Source organism: Canis lupus, chromosome 27 (genome assembly GCF_011100685.1).
Source record: "Canis lupus familiaris isolate Mischka breed German Shepherd chromosome 27, alternate assembly UU_Cfam_GSD_1.0, whole genome shotgun sequence".
In the NCBI taxonomy this organism is placed as follows: domain Eukaryota; kingdom Metazoa; phylum Chordata; class Mammalia; order Carnivora; family Canidae; genus Canis; species Canis lupus.
The window spans coordinates 10,804,371-10,828,265 of NC_049248.1; the positions used below are offsets into that span (position 1 = coordinate 10,804,371).

General features: G+C 34.5%; 1 protein-coding gene across 1 annotated transcript in view; it reads right to left on the reverse strand.

Annotated features, from left to right (window-relative positions):
• The window catches only part of LOC100683403 (NKG2-A/NKG2-B type II integral membrane protein-like), a 62,829-nt gene that overhangs the window by 31,412 nt on the left and 7,522 nt on the right, over nt 1-23,895 (reverse strand). The window contains exons 5-10 of the mRNA XM_038576784.1: nt 23,121-23,210; nt 22,644-22,721; nt 22,109-22,171; nt 21,601-21,752; nt 9,528-9,628; nt 9,195-9,298 (exon numbers count right to left, since the gene is read on the reverse strand). Of these exons, the coding sequence (XP_038432712.1) occupies nt 9,195-9,298; nt 9,528-9,628; nt 21,601-21,752; nt 22,109-22,171; nt 22,644-22,721; nt 23,121-23,210 (588 nt within the window). The remainder of the gene's footprint in view (nt 1-9,194; nt 9,299-9,527; nt 9,629-21,600; nt 21,753-22,108; nt 22,172-22,643; nt 22,722-23,120; nt 23,211-23,895) is intronic.

Consider the following 23,895-nt stretch of genomic DNA (forward strand, 5'->3'; position numbering starts at 1 on the left):
AGTGAAATAAGTCAATCGGAGAAGAACAAACATGATATGGTCTCATTCATTTGGGGAATATAAAAAATAGTGAAAGGGAATAAAGGGGAAAAGAGAGAAAATGAGTGAAAATATCAGTGTGGGTGACAGAACATGAGAGACTCCTAACTCTGGGAAACAAACTTGGGGTAGTATTGGGGAGGTGGGCGGGGGGTTGGGGTGACTGGATGATGGGCACTGAAGGGGGCACTTGATGGGATGAGCACTGGGTGATATGCTATATGTTGACAAATTGAACTCCAATTAAAAAAAGAAACTGCTATACCTCGTCAGTAAATTCAGTAAAGTTTCAGAATACAAAATCAACATACAGAAATATGCATTTCTGTATACAAAAATTGCATTTGTATACACAAATAATGAAGCAGCAGAAAGAGAAATTAAGGAATCAATCCCATGTGTAATTGCACCAAAAATGAGAAGACATTTAGGAATAAGCCTAACCAAAGAAGTAAAAAAACTGTACTCTGAAAAATATAAAACACTGATGAAATAAATTGAAAATGATACAAATAAATGAAAAGACTTTTTATGTTCATGGATTGGAAGAACAAATATTGTTAAAATGTCTATATTAACCAAAGAAACCTACACATTTAATGAATATCTATTAAAATACCATCAGCAATTTTCACAGAGCTAGAACAAACAATCCTAAATTGTATATGGATCCATAAACACTCAGAATAGCCAAAGCAACCTTGAAGAAGAAAAGCAAACAAAACAAAACAAAACAAACAAACAAACAAAAAAACCACAAAAACAAAAACAAAAACGTAGGCATCACAATTAATTTCAAGCTATATTACAAAGCTATAGTCATTAAAACAGTATGGCACTGGCACAAAAATAGACATATAGATCAATGGAGCAGAATAGAAAACCTAGACGTGACCTCACAACTATATGGTCAATTAATCTTTAACAAAACAGGAAAGAATGTCTAATGGGAAAAAGACAGTCTCTTCAACAAATGCTGTTTAGAAAACTGGACAACACCACGCAAAAGAATGAACCTGGAACACTTTCTTACACCATACACAAAAATAAATTCTAAATGGATGAAAAACCTAAATGTGAGACAGAAAACCATGCAAATCCTAAGGAGCACACCAGCAGTAACTTCTATTATATTGGCCATAGCAACTTCTATCTAGACATATCTCCTGAGGTGAGGGATACAAAAACAAAAATAAGCTATTGGGTTTTCATCAAGATAAAATGCTTCTGCATAGTGAGAGAAAAAAATAAAACTAAAAGGCAAACCTGGGAATGTGAGAAGATACTTGCAAATGACATGTCTGATAAAGGATTAGTACCAAAAATATATAAATAAGCTTTCAAACTCAACACTCCAAAAATGAAAAATCCAATTAAAAAGTAAGCAGAAGCCATGACCAGACATTTTTTTCCAAAGACAGCATGCAGATGGCCAACAGACACAGATGGCTCAGCATCACTGGCCATCAAGAAAATATAAATTGAAACTACAATGAGATATCACCTCACACCTGTCAGAATGGGTAAAAATAACAATACAGGAAAACCTGGTGCTGAGGAAGATGTGGAGAAAGGGGAACCCTCTTGCACTTTTGGTGGGAATGCAAACTGGTGCAAACACTTTGGAAAACAGTGGGTGATTCCTCAGAAAGTTAAAAAGAGGACTACCTTACAATCTAGCAATTGTACTACTAGGTATTTACTCAAAGGATACAAAATAAAATCTTGGGTTGTTTGTACCACAACTTTAGCAATTAGTTACAATACCATTTACATATTATATGAATTTTATTTTGAATATTCATATAATATCTCTATTGCATAAAAGAGTGTATAAAGGATAAGTATAAAAAAGACTATGTTCAAACAGATAGATGTATATGAAATATGATTTATTTTACAGTTAATGATTGAGTTTAACCTCTTTCCTTCTTATAATTGAACTAGGGTGGGGAAATATCTGAATCATTATCAAGCTACTAATGTTTATCATAAATTCTGGCAATTAATAGCTGTGTGACTCACATAAACATCTTTTTAGTTTTATTCTTGTTTTCTTCAAAATTAAACATTATATACTTTGCTTTAAGGTACTTTTTCATATGAGTAAAGAGTGACAGATGAGGGGACCTGGAGAATTTAATAAAACCAGATCTCTTCCAAAATATCTGAAAACCATGTGAGGAAAAAACACATGAATGCTGAGGACATCAAGACATTCTCTGATAAAAGAAAAATAAGAAACGTCACCACCAGATACACTCTAAAGAACTGCTAATGGAAGTTATCTATACGAGAATCAAAAGAAAAAAGAAGGAAACTTGGATCATCAGGAAAATAACAAAAAGAAGAAGAAGAAGAAGAAGAAGAAGAGAAGAAGAAGAGGAAGAGGAAGAGGAAGAGGAAGAAGAAGAAGAAGAAGAAGAAGAAGAAGAAGAAGAAGAAGAAGAAGAAGAAGAAGAAGAAGAAGAAGAAGAAGAAGAAGAAGAAGAAGAAGAAGAAGAAGAAAGCTATGATCAGGTCTAATGGACTTTCCTTCACCTCTTGTGTTTTCTAAATCATTTGATATTTGAAGCAAAATTGTCAGTTGAAGAAAAATTATAACATTGGTATGATGCTCAATGTAGATAGTGATATATTTTAAGACATTATAGTCTAAATGGAAAAAGTAAAGGGACATAAAGGAAGGTAAAGCTCCACATTTATTCAAAGTGCAATCGGTTGTAATAGACTGTGTAGACTGACATATGTAATCTATATAAAGATATCGAATATCTCTATTATTTATATAAAGCAGATCAGAACATATAAGGACATATATATAACTGTATTTGTATGAAGAAATGATCTACTTGGTTATAAGTTATGCTCCATCAATTAGGTCTTGGTATAGAAGTGTGGTCTTTACTTTTATCTCACAACATCACAAACACAGCATCATGAATAATAAATTCTAATGAGATCATGAACCCTAATTAAAAGTTAAAAATGTAGGAAAAAAGGTAAATCCAGGAAGATAATATAGGAAATTATATTCATGAACTTTGATGAACTTCTGGAATAGATCCAAAATCACTAATAACCAAAAGGATAAATTGGACCACAGTAACATTGAATTCTGATCACTAAAAGACTCCAATAGAGGTAAAAGTGCAAATCACAGCTATTTCCATCTGATAAACTCAAAAAAGTGCTCATATCTAAAATATGACAAGAACTTCTAAGAAGTGAAAGAAAACATATTTCAGGAGAAATGAACAAGGGACACACTCGAGAACTTATTCTCACAAAAGAGAATATTTTAATGATTCACAACGCAGAAAAATGGTACTGTTATATAAAGACCAGAACTGATTGTAATAATTTTTCTCAGATTATTTAGCACCAAGGGACTATTTGTACAATGCATATTTACACAATAAACTAGAGAAATGTAGGGGATATTTAAAAAATATGACCATGCAATCTCATACTAATGCTTAGAGGAGATTGTTATAATTATAATGTTATAAATATATGTAAATAAAATTATCATGTTATATTTATGCATTATTGTTTTACTATGAAAAATACACATATATGCATTCCATAAATATAATATATCATATACTATGTAGTTGTGATAATAAATTATTATCAATATGATATGGGGAAAAGGATATACAAAAGGCTTTTCATAAAATAATTATTCATAATACCCACATACTGATAAGGAACTAAATTTCTGAAAATAGATTGAAAAATGTCATATTCTTATAAGACAGCAGTGAAAATTCACAAACTATAGACAAATACAATAATATAGATAGATTACGAATATCATGAGAGTGAAAGGAGACACATATAAAAATACATATTGCATGATTCCATTGATATACAGTCCAAAAATAAGCAAAGATGTTTCACATTATTAAAATAAGCAGGGCTGATAGAGGCTCTAAACTTCTCTTTCATGCTCTGATTTGTAATTACATGGTTCCCACTACTTTGTGATCAAGTTGCACAATCACGTTTAGTTTTCTTGCTGTGTGGTAAAATTAAATAGTAAAGCTATTTCATTCAAAAGCATCTATTGAAGCCTGGTTTTCTTTTTGAAGCATGGTTTTCTATGAAAATCAAGAACTAGAAATTATCAAATGTATATTGAAGGTATAAAATATTAAAAAAAACATTGTTGAGTCTAAATTTTTGAATATTAACAGACTTTAAAATAAACTAGAAATATGTACAAAACTATAGAAAAACTCTACAAATGTAACATTAACTGATAAGCTTTTATTATATCTAGAAACATTATAAATCTTACTGTTTCCTCTTTATCATCTATGTAGAGTAGGTTAGAGTTCTTTGAAGCACAGGACAACAAACTCTGTTTCCATGGTTTTCTTTCTATGCTCATGTAATAACAATTATTGGACTACGTCATCCACTCCTTTGGACAACAGTCACCATGATAAATTAAAGAAAGATTATGAAATATTACCCAAAAAAGCTTTGAACATTAAAACATGCAAATTTACAACTTGCTTATTTATACACAGGTGTATACAACATCCGTACACCTTCACAAGTGAGCAAAAATAAAACAAACACACACACATTCCTGGAAGAGCCAGGCTTTCATACCCCAATTTATTTGCCCTTATAGAGTAAATACACAAGAATGTCCACCTCTACATGTCCTTTGAGTCACTGACAAAACCACTTTTTGGGAATTGTATAATGATTTATCTCTTATTATGTTGTAGCAGGAGGGAATTTGTGGCAATTGGTAACAATGGATATGATGATTTTTAAATGAGGATTTCTTCATATTGTTGCATAAAAAGGAATACTCTCATAATCATTACTTATTAACATCTATTATCTGATTTCTGTAATTCATATCCCTCTACTATACGTTTGTACATAGTAGGTAGAAACAAAATATAAACTGTACTAATATCAGAACTATGAAAATCATTATATATCTCTTTGGATTCTTGTAATTAGGTAACAATTGCTCTTCTGTGGTGTTTAGTACCTAACAAAATGAATTAATCCTTGTAATAATTTTTTTTCTCTTTGAAACCTGGTGTATTTTTTTAAGATTAGAATACTCTGAGATCAAATTGAATTTCCAGTATCAGTTAATAATATCATGAGGATTTGAGGGGAAATCAATTCAAAAGCTTAAAGGACCAAACTTCACCATCTCTTAACCATATTTCATTTAGCCAATCTCAAGAAGTAGTGTGTATTTCTCAATAAAATATATGTATATTCTCTACAATTAGTATGTTATTTATACTTTGAGAAACACAGAATAGGCATTCTACGTTCTACATGCATACATTACACGGAAAGTTCCAGTTCATAATATTGAAATATTTAGAAGCATTGGTGATCATTAAAAAGAATAGATTTCTCATAGTCATTCAAAGATTTGCTCACAGGGAATAGAGCCTATCATTCTTGCTACAAAGTACATCTAGACAATGCAGATAGTTACCCGAACCCAGCAATGAGTATATGGTGGGGGTGGTTAAGTCAGATTATATTTCTGATGCCCAGCTAAATATATTGTAACAACAGAGATTTGGAGGGGTGAAAGGAAGAAGACAGTTTTAGAGTTTGTGTTTTCTTGGAAATCAGCCTTCACTGAAAATTTGGGAATTCAAAATATGTAGAGATCCCACAGCAAAAACTTTATGTGGTTAGGCTTTATTTTAAGGATCTTTAGGCATTATAGTATCACCCTTCAGATCAGCCCAATCAGCGGCTACCTATATGGTTATCATATCAGAGGTGATGGAACTGAAGCATGATGTTTTTAAGTAAAAATGTAGAGATTTCGTGAATACTTATGAAGCAAGAGGTGTGTTTCAAATAGTCTTCAATTAACTCTATAAATAAGATACTATTCGCATTATATAGTGTGTAGGAGAGGAAACTGAGCCAGAGAAATTATGTAGCTGAGTCACCAGCCTAATACTGTGCATTCAGAAGTGAGCTGGTTTCACTATAGATGTCCTTAAACTTTATACCAGACTGTATACTCGCTGTTGTAAGTTGATCAAGGACCTAGGTGAACATCTGCATGATGATGTTTACCACTATACAAAGCTAGTTTATAAGAAGTTTAGTCATAGACGAAACAAAACTCTAGATAGGAGGTTAAGAAAGTGTGATTTTTTTTTATTTCTTAATGTTTATTTTTTACAAACAAAGATAGCTCATGAAATATAATGAGAAAAATATTCCTATGGCCATTGTGGTAGATTAGGTTATTTTTCAGTGAACCCATATTTCCTCCAACTGACCACTTGAAAACAGTATACTTTGCAAACAATTATTGATAGGTTTGGCCATGTGACTTATTTTCACAATATATGGTGGGAAAGTGACACCTTTTGAGTTTAGAGTGCAAAATTAAGAACCACATATCTGCTGGCCCCTTGGAGAGCTGCAGATCTCTTTTAAAATGGGTCATATACCAGATAGCCCACTGTTCTAATAATAAAATATATAAAAGAGAACTGAGCTGCGTCTGTGGTTTACAGCCAAATTCATACAAACCCAAACCTCCATCAACTGAAACACAGCCAAACCACAAAGGGTGAATAAGAAATAAATGCTTATTTTTAAATGCCATTGTAATCTTGGGTTGTTGGTAACACAATTTTAGCAATTAGGTACAACTACCATTTATGTATTATATTAATTTTGAATATTCATCTACTCTGTGTTAACAGGGGAAATAAACATAAAAAATATAAAGAATATGTCTGGGCAGTCTGGGTGGCTCAGTGGTTTAGCGTCGCCTTCAGCCCAGGGCGTGATCCTGGAGACCCGGGATTGAGTCCCACATCAGGTTCCCTGAATGGAGCCTGCTTCTCCCTCTTTCTGTGTCTCTGCCTCTCTCTCTCTGTCTAGTATATCAAGAATAAATAAATATTTAAAAAGAATATGTCTATATTCAAAGAGATAAATGCTTATGAAATATAAATTTATTATGCAAATAATAATTGAGTTTAATATATCTCTCTCTCTGAAGGTCATTGAGTTAGGGTAGAAAAATCTCTTAGTCATCAAATTACTAATGTTGGTTCTTAATTCTGGTAATAAGTAGTTGTTTGACTCACACAAATATCTGTACATTTTAAATTCGTATTTTCTTCATTATTTAACCTTTTATTTTTTCACATCCAAACTTGGTAATAATAGTGACAGAAGTGAGAACATAGAGAATTTTTTTAAGATTTCATTTATCTATTCATGAGAGACACAGAGTGAGAGGCAGAGACATAGGCAGAGGGAGAAGCAGGCTCCTTAGGTGGAGCTTGATGTGCAACTTGATCCCAGGACTCTGGTACCACACTCTGAGCCAAAGGCAGACCCTCAACCACTAAGCCACGCAAGTGCATCCAAGGACATAGAGAATTTAATAAAACAATATCTCTCCCAAAATATCTGAAACTCAGGAAAGCAACAGACAAGGAAAAAGGACCAAAAACTACTGGCTATTATCCAAGGAGAAAGCAATCTCTACCAATAATGAACCTAACCTTTCACAGTACTGCACTAAAACAGATTCTAAAAACACACTCTGGTTCCAAATCTGAGGAAGTGGGGCAGATGTGAAAGGCTCTTATACAGCCACCCGGTGCTGGCTGCATGATCACCCTGAGTGCCTGTTAACAACTGAGTACTCCCAGCCCCTCATCGATCCCTTACTGCCCTTACTGTTGTCAGATAATGGAGCTAGGTGCTATCAACTTCTCTCCCTTGTTAGCTCACATGAGGTTGTGTCCTATTGGTGAAGACAATTAACAAGACACTGAAAGGGAATATAAGGGAAGGGAGAAGAAATGTGTGGGAAATATCAGAAAGGGAGACAGAACGTAAAGACTGCTAACTCTGGGAAACGAACTAGGGGTGGTAGAAGGGGAGGAGGGCGGGGGTGGGGGTGAATGGGTGACGGGCACTGGGGGGGGGGTGGGGCACTTGACCGGATGAGCACTGGGTGTTATTCTGTATGTTGGTAAATTGAACACTAATAAAAAATAAATTTTATAAAAAAAACAAAAAAACAAAAAAACAAGACACTGCTGCAGAAAGGTCTTTTCTTCCTGGTTTCAAGGTGTTTTCATGGTGTTTGGCTACTGTGGCTTAGTTGCCAGCTGCATGCAGGCAGGAAGTCGTGTGTTTTCAACCTCCAGTAAGATTTTGTGGCCAATATCAGTCAAAGTTTCCCATCCTCCAGCCTCTACACACTTACACTCTGGCAGGGGTCCTCCCTGCTTGCCCGTCACAGCCTGAGATCCATCCTCACCACCTTCAGCCTGTGGTCTGTGCAGCTGCTCCGTCCCAGGCCAATCCCGTGAGCATGTCTGCCATGAAGCTGTGTAGCCACATTGTCTTCAGTGACATCTGAATCCCATCTTCAGAGAGTAGATCTGGCTTTCTCAGAATTCCTTCCTTTAATCCGACGGTATCCTTATAACTTTCTTTCATCTCCTTTCTGAAGGCTTTCCCTTGCAAATGGTTAATAACGCTTTATATCGAACGTCTCCTGGTTTCTGTCGCCTTCCTCAAAACTGACTGATAACCTTGCCACCCTGAGTTGCTCAACCTTCATTTGTAGCTCCTTTAAGGGCTAGGACAAGTCGATTAATTTGGAAATATGAGTGGAAGTGTTCACCTTATTGAGGACTTTATAATAACAGTGCTTTATATTATGATTTGTAATTTATATATAATTTATTTTAGTAAATACAAAAGCTTAAAATGTATAATAACATGTTCCTGAGTATATATATTTTTACATTAAATAAAGGTTGAAAAATAGTTCTACTCATCAAGGGAGAAATCTCAGGTATACTCTGGACTTACGGTGAGTATAATGCATCACTATGGATTCATACTTGGCAACCATTTCTAGTGAGTGATGTTGATAACAGGGGAAGCTATCAGGGGTGCAGACAGGGGCAATATAGGAAATCTCAGTACCTTCCTCTTAATTCTGTTGTGAATCTAAAATTGCTCTCAAAAATGTCTTTAAAAAATAACTGAGTAAATAATCATACAGCTTGAAGAAAAGAGAAATGTGTTCTTTCTAGATAATGAGATAGCATTATACCAAATTTAGGTAAGCTTAAGTATCTGGTGCTTACAGACATATGTTTTTCTTTCTACGCAGGATGCAAAAGAAATTTTGTTTTTGTTTATATGAAGATATAGAAATGTACAATTGTCTCTCCCTGAAGTTACTGACAACCTGAAATATAGAAAATAATATCTAATTAATCTTAGCAATATATAATTTAATATTTTCATGAAGAAACAATTCATTTTCTAGCAGTTATATATCTAAATCTGAATATTTTCTATCATTTTTATGGAAACACTTCAATCACTATGTTTATATAGTTATTCACATAATGCTTTTTTCTTTCCATGACTAATTCTTTAATGGTATAAAATATAGGAATTCTCGAGAAACTTACTGTTCGGAAAAGAAAGTTAAGCCTTTAGGCGACACCCACGAATTACTGCTTCTCTGGGAGACTCCAATCCATGAAGAAAAAATGAAGAAGTCCAATATATACTATGAGGAAATAGATTTTATTAGATGTCAAATAAACCTCTTAAGCTCCTTTAAATTTTGTAGCAACAAATAAAGTTACTTCCTTCTCACATTATTTATTATTATTATTATTATTATTATTATTATTATTATTATTGTAGGAGGGGGAGTGGAAAATCTCAAACATGCTCCACATTCAGGGCAAAGCCCCACAGGAGGGTAGGGGGTTCCATCTCAGACCCTGAGATCATGACCTGAACCAAAATCAAGGGTCTGATGCTTATCTGAGTGAGCCACCCGGGTGCCCCTATAGAATCTTCCAAATTATAATATAATGTTACACACTGGGCACATTACGAAAATATCTTAGTAAGACTAAGTGCAGAGGTCGATCTGCCAAAGATAACAATTTCAGAGTTCTGATCATTGATCATCTCAGACGAAAATATCTTAGTATGACTAAGTGCAGAGGACGATCTGCCAAAGATAACAATTTCAGAGTTCTGATCATTGATCATCTCAGACCCTGAGATCATGACCTGAACCAAAATCAAGGGTCTGATGCTTATCTGAGTGAGCCACCCGGGTGCCCCTATAGAATCTTCCAAATTATAATATAATGTTACACACTGGGCACATTACGAAAATATCTTAGTAAGACTAAGTGCAGAGGACGATCTGCCAAAGATAACAATTTCAGAGTTCTGATCAATGATCATTGATCATTGATCAAATTAGTAATAATTTATGAAATATTTATTATTGAAAAAACTCCTAGAGATTCAAGTAAAAAGTACATTTGTAATCTTTTTGCTTAGGACTGCTTCCATGCCTCCCCACCTGTCTGTCCTAGATCAGTGACCAAGAGGAATTGTAGTATTTATAATTTTGGAAAGGCTACAAAAATCACTGGGGCTGTTGCCACAGGAGCAGAAGTATGAACAATGGGGAAAGGGATAAATGGCCCAATGCTTTTTCAGCTCAAAGTGGAGAATTTACAAGATAAAGATTGAGGAAGACTCAAACTTTCTGAAGTGGATTTATCTCCCATAAATATAACGGGAAGATATTGAAAGTGAAAGTACAACAGAAGTGATGACATTAGCTCTCTACACACTCCTGGCTGATGGAAAAAAATGTGCCCACATGTAGAGAAGACCCAGATAAACCCAATTAAAAGTGAAAGCTGACGGAGAGTTGAAAACTGATAGTAAATTCATGGGTACTCCCAGTCTCTCTCTCTCTCTCTCTCTCTCTCTCTCTGACACGCACACACACTCACGCAAACACACACACATGCACACACATCACATGGCAAAGAGTGGAAGCCCTACTGACTTGCAATATTTGAATACATCCTTTTAAAAATATTAGTGGTTAACTAATAGTGTTATGCTATATGTTGGCAAATTGAACTCCAATAAAAAAATAAAATGGTAAAAGTTCTAGAAATCTGTTGGACAACGATGTGAATATAGTTAGCATTCAAACTATCTAACTAAAGTAGGTTAAGATACATGACATAAAATGTTAAAATGTACTTTAAAATGTAATGGATAAAATGTGAGGTGTGTGATTCCAACTATACAACATCCCAGGAAAAAATAAAACTATAGAAACAGTAAAAATATCAATGGTTGCCAGGGTGTAGCAGAAAGGGAAGAATTAATAAGTGAAGCATGGAAAAATTTTGGGCCAGTGAAACTATTCTTTTTTTTTTCAGTGAAACTATTCTATATAAAATGTCTTTACACATTTCTCCAAACTCATAAAATGTACAAAATCAAGAGTACATTTAATTTAAAACTAAGGTCTTTCAGTAATAAAGATGGGTGAATGTACATTCATCAGTTGTAGCAAATGTACCACTCAGGTGGGGGATATTGATAATGGGAGAGGGTACGCAGATGTAGACAGTAGTGGTATATAGGAAACCTCTGGGCCTTGTCTCAGTTGTGCTGTGAACCTAAACCTACTCTCATAAATAAAGTTTATTTTTTAAATAAATGGGCAATATGATAAATTTTCTATTATTTTTCGCATGATTAAAAAAATAAAATAGAAAGTAAACAAAGAGAGGTGATCTTGAAGGCACCAGAGAAAAACTACTCATTACGTTTAATTACAACTAATAATATGATTAGTAGAGGAGTTCTCATCAGAAACTATGAAGAATAAAAGACAGAGAAGTCAAAATCAAAGAGCTGAAAGTACTGGAAAAAAATTAAAAACAAAACACAAATCAAAAACCCCCAAAAGGGGATCCCTGGGTGGCGCAGCGGTTTGGCGCCTGCCTTTGGCCCAGGGCGCGATCCTGGAGACTCGGGATCGAATCCCACGTCGGGCTCCCGGTGCATGGAGCCTGCTTCTCCCTCTGCCTGTGTCTCTGCCTCTCTCTCTCTCTCTGTGACTATCATAAATAAATAAAAATGTAAAAAAAAAAAAAAAAAGAAAGAAAGCAAAACAAAACAAAGAAACTTGTCAAACAAGAATTCTAAATTCAGCAAAACAATCTTGCAAAAAAAAGAATGTACATAAGGACCTGACAACACGCAAAAAAACCTATGAATTTCTTCTGAGCTCACATGTTCTCCAGAAATGTTTTTCAAGCTAAAAGTACATGACACTAGGTGGCAACATATATCCACAAAAAGGCAATAGAAAGGAAGAAGAAGGAGGAGGAGGAGGAGGAGGAGGAGGAGGAGGAGGAGGAGGGGGAGAAGAAGAAGGCAATATAATTAGTAAGTATGTGGGTAAATTTAAGAATCTGTGTGTATTTTCTTCTCTATTTCTTTAAAAGATAAGATTATTTAAAACCATCATACCACTGTATTGTTGGTCTATACCATATATGGATACAACCTTGTGCTGGTAATTGGGCACATTGGAAGGGGATTTATGCCTTATTTTTTTTTTAGCATTTGTTGATTTTTGTGGTGCAAAGTCACCTTGAATGGTTTATTTCAAGTCACTAACATGAAATCATGAACACAGTGTTGAAAAAAATTTGTATAATTGGTGCTCAGAAACCAGTGTTAACTGGCTTTAGCACATTTTTAGAAGTGCAGGTTTCCTTTACTATCTGAATCTGAAATATTGCTATGAAACAGTTTTTTTTTTTAATTTTTATTTATTTATGATAGTCACACAGAGAGAGAGAGAGGCAGAGACATAGGCAGAGGGAGAAGCAGGCTCCATGCACCGGGAGCCCGACGTGGGATTCGATCCCGGGTCTCCAGGATCGCGCCCTGGGCCAAAGGCAGGCGCTAAACCACTGCACCACCCAGGGTTCCCTTTTTTTTTTTTTTTTTTTTTTTTGCTATGAAACAGTTTTTAAGCTAATATGGTACAAATTGAATAAGTTAATACCATTAATTTATATGGTAATTTTTTGAGCCGTCTCAGACTGCCAGCTAGGCCAGAGTTGAACCTTTGACTCCACCATCCCAGACTATTAGACCCTGCCTCTGGTCGCAAGCAACACTGAACCTCATAATCCCAGAATCTGTGTCACCGGTGCATTTCCTTTACTAGCCTGAGTCACGGGGATTACCCTCTGAGACCCAAGTACAGTGTCCATGGGATATTGGCATATGCCTCCACTCTAGACATCAGTGCAATAGTGACAAGTGAAGCTGTGCCACTGGACATGGCATCGTGGTGGTTTCACTTGCACTTGATCCTAGGACTATAGCTCCAATGCTGCTTTAAGGGCTTTGAGTGTCAGCATGCCAGAAGGGTCACCAAGAAGGCCTGTCTCAGCCTGTTGTTTGTGGTGCGGACTCTTTAAGGGCAGGGACTGAGTTTTCTATAGCTCCCTCAGCCTCACCTAGAGATGAGACTATTCATTTCTTTTTTAACGTTCCAGGTCTTAGATCCCATTGATTATAAGAACTCACAAAATAAACTCTGGTTTTCAAGCCAATATTATGGGATTCTTTTTCCCTGAATGAGCTCTCCAGGCTTGTGGTGCTTTGTGTGAGGATTTCTTTCTCTTCTTTCTATACACCCATGGCAGCCCTTCTTCCCATGAACAGTTCTACAGGTCTGCTTAGCTCCTGACTGAATCTCTAGATTCCTATCTTCTTGGAGGTTGCCTATTCCCTATAATCAGCAGTAGATAGTCTTTTATACAAGTCTTTGGTCATTTTCTAGGTCATTAACAGTGATGTGGGTGTTACCTGGTTGTATCCATGAGATGAGGTAAGTTTCTTACTTGGCTCTTCCCCAGAAGTTGAGATAATATTTTAAAGAGATCAGAGGAGAAAAAAATAGCTGTTAACCAAGAATGCCTTACTCAGCAAAGCTACCATTCAGAAATAAAGTAGAAAGATTTTCACACCATCTCAGGGGATGGTGAATCAAAGTTTCAACTCTGGCCTTGGATGGCAATCACAGGATTGCAGCATCATGACTTCGTTGGTATCTGTTAAAGCTGTGCAGCATAAGGAATTTATAAGCACTAGATGTACCCTCCAGAAATGCTAAAGGGAATTCTTTAAGCCAAAACAAACAATAAAACCCACACAAATTAATAAAATAAAAATATATGAAAAGTGTAAAATCACTGGTACAAGCAAAAGAAAAAAAGATCCCTGACAATGGTTTAGGCAATGCTGTCTAGGATAAGTCACCAAAAGCACAGACATCAAAAAAGCAAAATAAAAATATGAGACTACATTAAATAAGGAGATTCTGCACAGCAAAGTCAAAAAATTGAAAAGACAGCATAGAATGAGAGAATATAATTGCAAACCATATATCTGATAAAGGACTAATTTCCAAAATATATAAAGAACTCATACAACACTATAATAAAAAAGAAAATAATCCAATTTTAAAAATGGGCAAAGGACCTGAGTAGACATTTTTCTGGGGACATACAAATGGGCAATAGGTACATGAAAAGGTGTTCAACCACACAGTTCATCAGGGAAATGCAAATCAATGAGTATAAAGCAATGATATGATCACCTCACATCTAGTAGAATGGGTTTTATCAAAAAGAGAAAAGATAACAAATATTGGTAGAATGTGAAGAAAAGGAAGACTTTTGGTGGGAAAATAAATTGTTGTGGACACAATGGAAAATAATATGGTAATTTCCAAAGAAAATTAAAGACAGAACTATCATATAATTCAGTAATCTCATTCTTTGTTATATATTAAAAAGAACTGAAATCAGTATCTGAAAGAAATATCTGCACAGCCATGCTCATTACATTACTTACAACAGCCAAGAAATGCAAGCAAACACATGTCTGCCAACAGATAAAGGGTTAAGAAGGTGTGAGATATATATATATATATATATATATATATATATATATATATATCACAAATCATGAATGTTACTCAGCCATCCGCCGAAATGAAATCTTGCTATTCGTGACAGATGGATGGACCTTGGAAGCATTGTACTAAGTGACATACATTAGACAGAGATACACAAATACTGTGTGATCTTACTTGTATGTAGAATCTAAAAAACTTGAACTTGTAAAAATACAGTCAGATGTTGTTTACCTGGGCCTAAGAGGTGGGGAAACTGGGGAGATGTTGTTTAAGTGTACAAAGTTACAACCGGAAGATAAATAAGTTCTGTAGACCTGATGTACAACATAGTGATTGTAGTCAGCATTAGCATATTAGAAACTTCAAAGTTGCAAAGAGACTAAATCTTAACTGTCTCCAACACAAAAAAGAAATGATAAACATGTGACATGACAAAGGTGTTAGCTAATATTATGACGGTAATCATATTGCAATATATGCAATGCTATATGTAAGTCATATCTCAATAAAAGCAAACAGAAGATACATTTGTTCTACGTACAGGAATGACAAGAATATAATTTAAAATTACAGCTATGATATCAACAAAGGAATTAAAATGGAACACTAAAATAATATGTGTTTAATACAAAAGATATCAGTTAAGATGGAAGAAGAAAATAAGACATATACATAGAATATACAGCAAAATGACAGACTTAAATTCAAGTATACAAATAATTGCATTAATGTGAATGAAATAAATACTATAATCAGAAGAAATTATAGAAATTATAGAAATAGAAAAAGAAATTAGAATTATGAATAGAGTAGAAATAGAATAGAATAGATAGAAATAGAATAGAAATATGAATAGAATAGAAATAGAAATTATCATTCTGAATAAAAATATAAGATCCATCTATATGCTATATACAATAGACACACTTTAGATTTAAAGGCACAGATAGGTGAAATTAAAATAAGATACCCTGAAAACAGTAATCATAAGTGAGCAGAAATGGCTATTCTAATATCAGATAAAGTAGCTTATCAGGATTTTAAAAATTCAAAATAGTAAAGCTATCAGGATAAAGGGAAGAGAAAACTATTATAAAAATATATTGGGTTGCCTGGGTGGCTCAGTGGTTGAGCATCCGCCTTTGACCCAGGGCATGATCCTGGAGTCCTGGGATCAAGTCCCATATCGGGCTAACTGCATGGAGCCTGCTTCTCTCTCTCTGTGACTCTCATGAATAAATAAATAAAATCTTTTCTTAAAAAAGTTATATTATTTACCTAACAACAGAACCCTCAAAAGCATGAAGTAGAAACTGACAGATTTAGGAGGATAAATAAACAATTCAATGAGTATAGTTGGAGATTTAAAAACTCTTCCCTCAATAAGTGATAGAACACTAGCCGCAAAATAAGAAGGACTATGAAAGAGTGTAAAAACGCTAGAATCCAGCTTGATGTAACTGACAAATGTAGAAAGTATCCCTCTAGTTCATGAATGATATAAAAATTTAAATAAGTGACAGGTCCCTGTGTGGTAAAGTTGGTTAAGCATTGGACTCTTGGTTTCTGCTAAGGTTGTGATCTCAGGGCTTGAGATCCAGCCCCCCATTGGGCCTATGCTCAGTGCAGTCTGCTTAAGACTTGTTCTCTCCCTCTGCCCCACTTCCGTCTAAAATAAATAAATAAATAAATATTTAAAAACATTAAATAAGTGAAATAATTCAAAGAACATTCTCTAAAGAAAAAAGTAAATTAGAAATCAACAACAGAAAGAAATATGGAAAATTTTCAGTTCGGAAAGTGATATACTTCTGAAAATTTACAATTCAAAGATGAAACTTTTGAAAATACCTGTACTGGATGATATAAATTACCTTGTACTGGAATGATATTAATGATTATTAATGATGATTATATCAGATATTAAACTGAGAATATATCAAAAAATTTAGGCTGGAACTAAAATAGTGTTTAGAGATAATTTCATAGCTTTATCACTTATATTCAACATGAAGAATGTTATGAAATGAATGATCTGAGGACCTCACCTCTCAGGAAGCTAGAAGAAGAATTTAATGAAGTTATAGAAGGAAAAAGTGATAAACATATATTTAGATGAAAGCTGGTGCTGAAATATGTATAGTTAAATATAATTCATGGTAGCCTCAAATAGGACAATACTCAAATATCCAATGGTATCATCATCGGAATGAATTTTACATTGTAGTACAATCAGATAATGGAACAAGGAGCTATGGACAATTTCATGCAACTATATGGATGATTCACACAAGTTTAGCTTTACCTGAGAAAGCCAAAAATAAAGTATACATACTATAATATTCCATGTAATTGAAGTGCTTTTTATCAGAAAAGAACATGAAAGGGACATTTTGCAATTCATTTCCTCATTCTGTGCAATGGTGATATTGAACATTCAGTCACCTGTTGGCATGTTAACATGTGCTTTCATCTGTATGCATGTTATACTTCAGTAAAATTACCATAACATAATATTTTGAAAATATGCAAATACCTTTAAAAATAGACATAAAAGAGAAAAAAATCCTAAAAAATTTCAACTTGTAAAAACCAAAACAAAAAGAAATAAAAATACCAGATATATCTTATAATTTCTAACAGGATTATATATGCAAGTCAAAAAACTTTCCACATGGTTATGGAGTATTTAGATGTTTTTGTATAAAGAAATCTATAATTTCAATTTTTTAAAATAGAAAGTTTTTGTGGGGTAGGAAAAAAATATGTAGTTATGAAGGGATTTTTTTAAAAAGGAAACATGTCCGTGGCAATTATAGATAGATTTTAACAATAAATAAAAAACAATAGACCATGACGTACATAGATGTACTGAAGCAATACCATGCTAAATGTACATTTGAAATCCCATAAAATTAATCCATCACATTAGCAGAGTAAGGAAGATAAAATGATATGACTTCTTGGGGGGTAGGAACTAAGGTGATGGTATAGTAAAATGACCCTAGGGTTGCATCATCATTTGAAGACAACTAGATGACTAGCAAAAGATCTGAATATCCAAGAAATTGTCCTGAAGACTGATAGAACAAACTGCACAACTAGAGGGAGTGTAGAGAACACATCGAGAAAGATATCAAGTGTAGAGATGTGGTTTGGGGGAGAAACAGGTCACAGGTGCTGCAGAGAGGTGGGAGTCCTGGTCATGGAGAAACGTGATAGAGAGAGGAATGCACAGGGGAGTGAACAAGGAGAATACTTCCCCAAAGCTATTGACTGAGAAAACAAGAGAGGTTGATTTTCATGAGTTTTTGCCATCAGTGCAGCTCGAAGACTGTTATTTTAACAGTCAGTAGGCTCTGCTTGAATAGAGACCTAAGCGTAGTGCCCTACTCTTGGAGAAAAGGCAGGCAAGCAACCCTGGGACAGATGGCATGATCTGAGTATCTCCTAAGGTGCACAAGGAGAATCCATTTTCATTTCTACTAGCATATCTGTGAGAGGTGTCATGGTACATCTGGAGACAAAAGAGATGGCAGGATCCACTTCCCTCCTCTGTCCCTCAGCATAGGCACAGAGACACCTACTGAGGGCAACTAATGTGGACACTGGCTGTTTAGCCTGCTTTGCTCCAAATCCCATGCCCCTGTGCTCAGGCATGACTGCCATGATGGGTCAAACCTGCATCAGTTCCGGCATGCCAAGAACATCCCCCAGAAGACCAGCCAGGTCCCTGCTACACCAGGCCCCCCAAAATTGGAGTTTTAAAGGTCAGCAGGCTTGGCTGAGGTAAAGTCCAAAGTGCATGTGGTACTCCAGGCAGGCAAACAACCTGGAGACAGACAATGTGAAAACAGCAATTGGAAAAATGCCTGAGATGCGCAAGAAGGAATTGTTCACTGTTGTGGAAGGGCTTCCATGAGAGCAAGCATAGACTCCCCTCTCTGGAGATGAAGAAGCTAGCTGGCACCATTTCCCTCCCCTCCCCCTCAGCATAAACCAACCTCAGTAAATAGCAAGCTACAACCTAAGGTGCATGCACCAAGTCTCACCTCACTGTGCCTGCTGGTACTCCTTCTCTTGGGCAAGTGTGCCTAAGGACCAGGAGCCGTGGGCTCTTTCCCCAGAAGATCAACACAAATCCCCACATGCACCATGTCAATTGATCATAGGGTTCTGCCATCCTTCAGTTCCAGTGGAAATAGCATCAGGTCTCATTTAACAAGCAGATGAAACCACACCTAGTTAATGCTTGCTGCCCTGGCCAAAGCCCAAACACTGCCCACTGCAGGCAAGAAGAAACTCTGTAGATGTCTGACCTGAGGGATAGAGCAGCCAAAACACAGCAGCAGAGCACAAGCAGTACACACCACAGACACGTCCTGAAGTGCCAGGCTCTGGACATTATATGGCTTCTTCTTCAAAAGCCATTACTTTCAGGAGGAGGAAACAACAGGATTTTATAAGACAGAGAAAAATAGAGACCAAGGCAAATTGCCAAGACAGAGAAATTCAACCAAAAAGAAAGAAGAAATGATCACAGCCAGATATCTAATCTACAAAGATACAAGTAACCTTCTTGACACAGAATTTAAAGCAACAATCATCTAGATACTCACTGGGCTTCAAAAAAGCATGGAAGACCTCAGGGAGACACCTGCCACAGAGAAATGAGAGCTAAAAAAAAATCAGTCAGAAATTAAAAATGCAATAACTGAGATATGAAAATCAACTAGATGTAATAACTTCAAGGACAGAAGAAGCAGAGAAATGTATAAGTGATATAGAAGATAGAATTATGGAAAGTAATGAAGCTGAACAAAAGAGAGAAAAAAGAATAGTGGATCATGAAAGTAAACTTGGAGAAAATGTGACTCCATCAAATATTAAAACATTCATATCACAGGACTCCCACAAGAAGAGAAAAAACTGGGAGAAGGCATGTTTGAGGAAGTAATAACTGAATACTTTCCTAAACCAGGGAAGGAAACAGACATTCAAAGCCAAAAAGCACAGAAAACTCCCAATGAAAGCAACAAAAACAACCAAGACTTATTGTAGTTAAATTTACAAAATATAATGATAAAAAATCTGAAAGCAGAAAGACAAAAGAAGACCCGAATTTACAATGGAAGAGAAATAACGTTAGCAGCTCTCTCCACAAAAATCTTGGTAAACCAGAACCAATTGTCATTATATATTCAACTTGCTGAATAGGAAAAATCTGCAGCCAAGAATACTGTATCCAGAAAAGCTATCATTCCAAATAGGAAAGATCAAGCATTTCGCAGGCAAACGAAGACTAAAGAAGTTCATGACCATTAAACAGACCTGCATGAAATATTAAAGGGGTTCTTTTGAGTAGTAAAAAAAGACCAAAAGTGACAGAAACTAGAAAGGAACAGAGAAATCCCCAGAAACAACAACGAAACAAGCAACGAAATGGCACTACATACATACCTATCAATAATTACGCTGAATGTAAATGAACTACATGCTCCAATCTAAACAACTAGAGATATATATATATCAGCATAAGAGGATTTAGACAGATGATGAGAAACTTGACAGAACCAGGCACTCCAGATCCAGGGAATGACATGGCAGCGAATGCATTGGAATTTCTCTTTACCTCACAAATTCCAGACGGAGCAAATGACAGACACTAACAGGTACAGACAAAAGCCTCAAAAATATTTTTTTCTCTCCAATCAAAACAATGGCAAAAAAAAGCCATGCTAGGAAGACAAAGCTATTTTAGACACTGTCCATTATTCCATTGAAAACCATTGACTATGCAGCAAAATTATACAATAATCTAGAAAAATATTGGAATAATGTAATAAATTGAAATATGCATATATCTATGACCATGTAATTTCATTCTCATACTTAGAAGAAATTGTATTATAATTATATATAATTACAATTATGATGTTATATTTCTAGATCATTATTCTATTATGATAAATATAATATTTATATGCCTAAATATACATATACTATGTAGTTATGCATCATATATAAATAAATATTTATATAAATATATCATTATGAATATAATATGTGAAAAAAGACATGGAAAAGGCTTTTCATAAAATAATTATTTGTAATACCCACATACTAAAAAGGAACTACATTTCTGAGAATAGATTTAAAATATCATAATCATATCATATAGGAGTAAAAATTCACAAACTATAGACAAATGTCATAATATAGATGGATTACAGATATCATATGAAAGTGAAAGGAGACACACATAAAAATGTTTACTGAATGATTCCATTCATATAAAGTCTGAAAGTAAGTGAAGATATTTCATAATATTGAAGTTGACAGGGCTGATCGAGGCTCTAAACTTTTATTTCACGATTCAATTTGTAATTACATGGTTCCATTTTGTGATCAATTTGCACAATCATACGTTTAGTTTCTTTGTTGTATGGTAAAATTAATTAGTAAACTTTATTTCAGGCAAAAGAGCATTTATAGAAGGATGGTATTCTATGAAAAGCAATACTGAAAATTATCAAATGTACATTAAAGGAATAAAAATATAAATAAAATATAGAGTCAAGCTATGGAATATTAACAGACTTTAAAATAAGCTACATATACATTTAAAAATATTGATCAGCTCTAGAAAGATGTTAATTGATAAGCTTTAATAAAATCTGGGAACATTGAAATCTTACCAGTTCTTCTTCATCATCTATGTAGAGCAGGTTAGAGTTGTTAGAAGCACAGGATGCCAAACTCTCATTCCATGATTTTCTTTCAGTGCTAATGTAATAGCAATGGTTGGAATATGTAAACCACTCTTTTGGACAATGACCACAGTGATAAGCTAAAGAGAGATTATGAGATATTATACAAAAGATATTTGAATATTAACAAATTCAAATTAATTTACATACTTGCATAGGTATATCCATAGGTATACACATCTATGAACACTCACAGGATGATATAAATAAAATATGCTCACACATGTTCACAAAGAATAGTTACCTTGTCATTCCCTAATTTATGTGCCTATATAAAGTAAACATACAAAAATATCAATCTAAGATTGTCCTAAGAACACTGAATAAAACGACTTCCTTAGAATAGTAAAATGGTTTTTTATCATGTTTTAGCAGGAGGAAATTTGAGGCAAATAGAAACAACAATAATATCAGAATTTTGAAAATCATTTTATACCTTTCTGAATGTTTGTTTTCAGGGATGAATTGTTCTGCTCCAGTATTTCAGTAACTGAAAAAACTAAAGAAATCATCATAAAAACTTAAACTGAAATAAATATATTATGATTTCAGTTTCTTAAGTTAGAACTTGGAATATTATTTAGAATTACAAAATTCTGTAATAAAATTTATTTCACCAAGCAATATTAACAAAGAAATGAAGATTTGGGAGAAAATATTTCAAAAGCCTATTAAAAACCAAACCTCTCCATTTCTTACAGTATTGGGTTTAACCAGTCTTAAGAATTAGTTTGTATTTATTTCTCAATGTGTCTCCTAGAACACCTCTTTGAGTAATGAAACTGAATATATGTGTAATACTCTCTACAACTATTCTGTTATTTATACTTTTGACAAATTCAGAATAATCATTCCACTTTTATAGCATACATGCATTAGAACGAAAGATCTATTCCATAACAGTATGAGATACTTTGAGGCAGGGACAATCATTAAAATGAAATTTCCCAGGTAGTCGTTCAAACACTTACAGGAAATAAGAACTATTGTTATCACAGTGGACATCAAGACAAAGCAGATGATTCCCAGCATCCTAGCAAGGATCTTCCCTGGAAATAGTAGTAAATATTAGGAACAGAAATGAAAACACTGACAAAGGATGGATGGAAATAATCATTTAGGAAATTTACATACAAAAGAACCAGCGATGCACACGGAGTCCACATATAGAAACTTGGACCCCAAACTGTATCTACCATTGAAATCTTTTCTCAGAATATACTATCTCATGTTCAGAAAGGTAATATTCCATGAGTTATCAAAGACTATGAATTACAACAGTGCTTGAGTAAAATTAGTCTATTAGTCTACAATACTATTTACCAACTCCAAGCTCTGATCCTTACAAATGAAAAATATAGGACATCATTTCCTACTCATTCTCTCCACCAATGTGCCCCAGAGCACATTCTAGAACAGTTACACTGTGTGTGATTTAAATGTTTTACCTTTGCAGTGGTAGTTCTTTCGTTCCCCTGGATGATCCTGAGAAGCATTTTGAAGATTTAATTCTGTATAGGTTATTTCTTGCTCAGTTACTGAAATGGAATTTTTAGTGCCCTTAGCTTTCATTTGTTGTCTCTTTGAGTTATTCACTCGATTAAGTTCTGCATAGGTACATCCTTGGTTATTCATCTCTGTAGCTGTGTAGTGGCAAGCACAGTGCCAAGCGGAACTGAACTGAAGGACTTGATGAAGACTGTATTTAATGACAAAACTGCCAGGACGGTCACACTGGGTGGAGCGTGAGGTGGGTGATAGTACTCATTTGCAGTTGATAATGTAAAATCTGGTACTAATTCCCTTAGAGCTTTAAATCCAGTCATGCTTAAACATTGAGGAGTCTGATTGGGAAATAGTTTTAGTACATAAAAGAACTTCCTGTAATAAATTACTTTTATTTGATGACATTTCTGTATTAGAAGGTGATGTGTTCTTATCAATGATCTTTTATTTTGAATAATTGTAGAGTTCTGAGAAATTAAATTTTAAAAGAAAAATTATATATGTTCAAATGTCATGCGATACACTAAACTTATCCCAAACCTTAACAATATTGAAACAAAATAACAAAAACCATGTTTTGAAAACTACTCACTTAACACCAGAAATTGGTATTAATGGCAAAATATGAAACCATAAAATGATAAATAAAAATGTAGAACATTTATGGAAGAACACTGTTGTTACAAACTTTCAGAAAGATCCTATGACTGTCCTAGG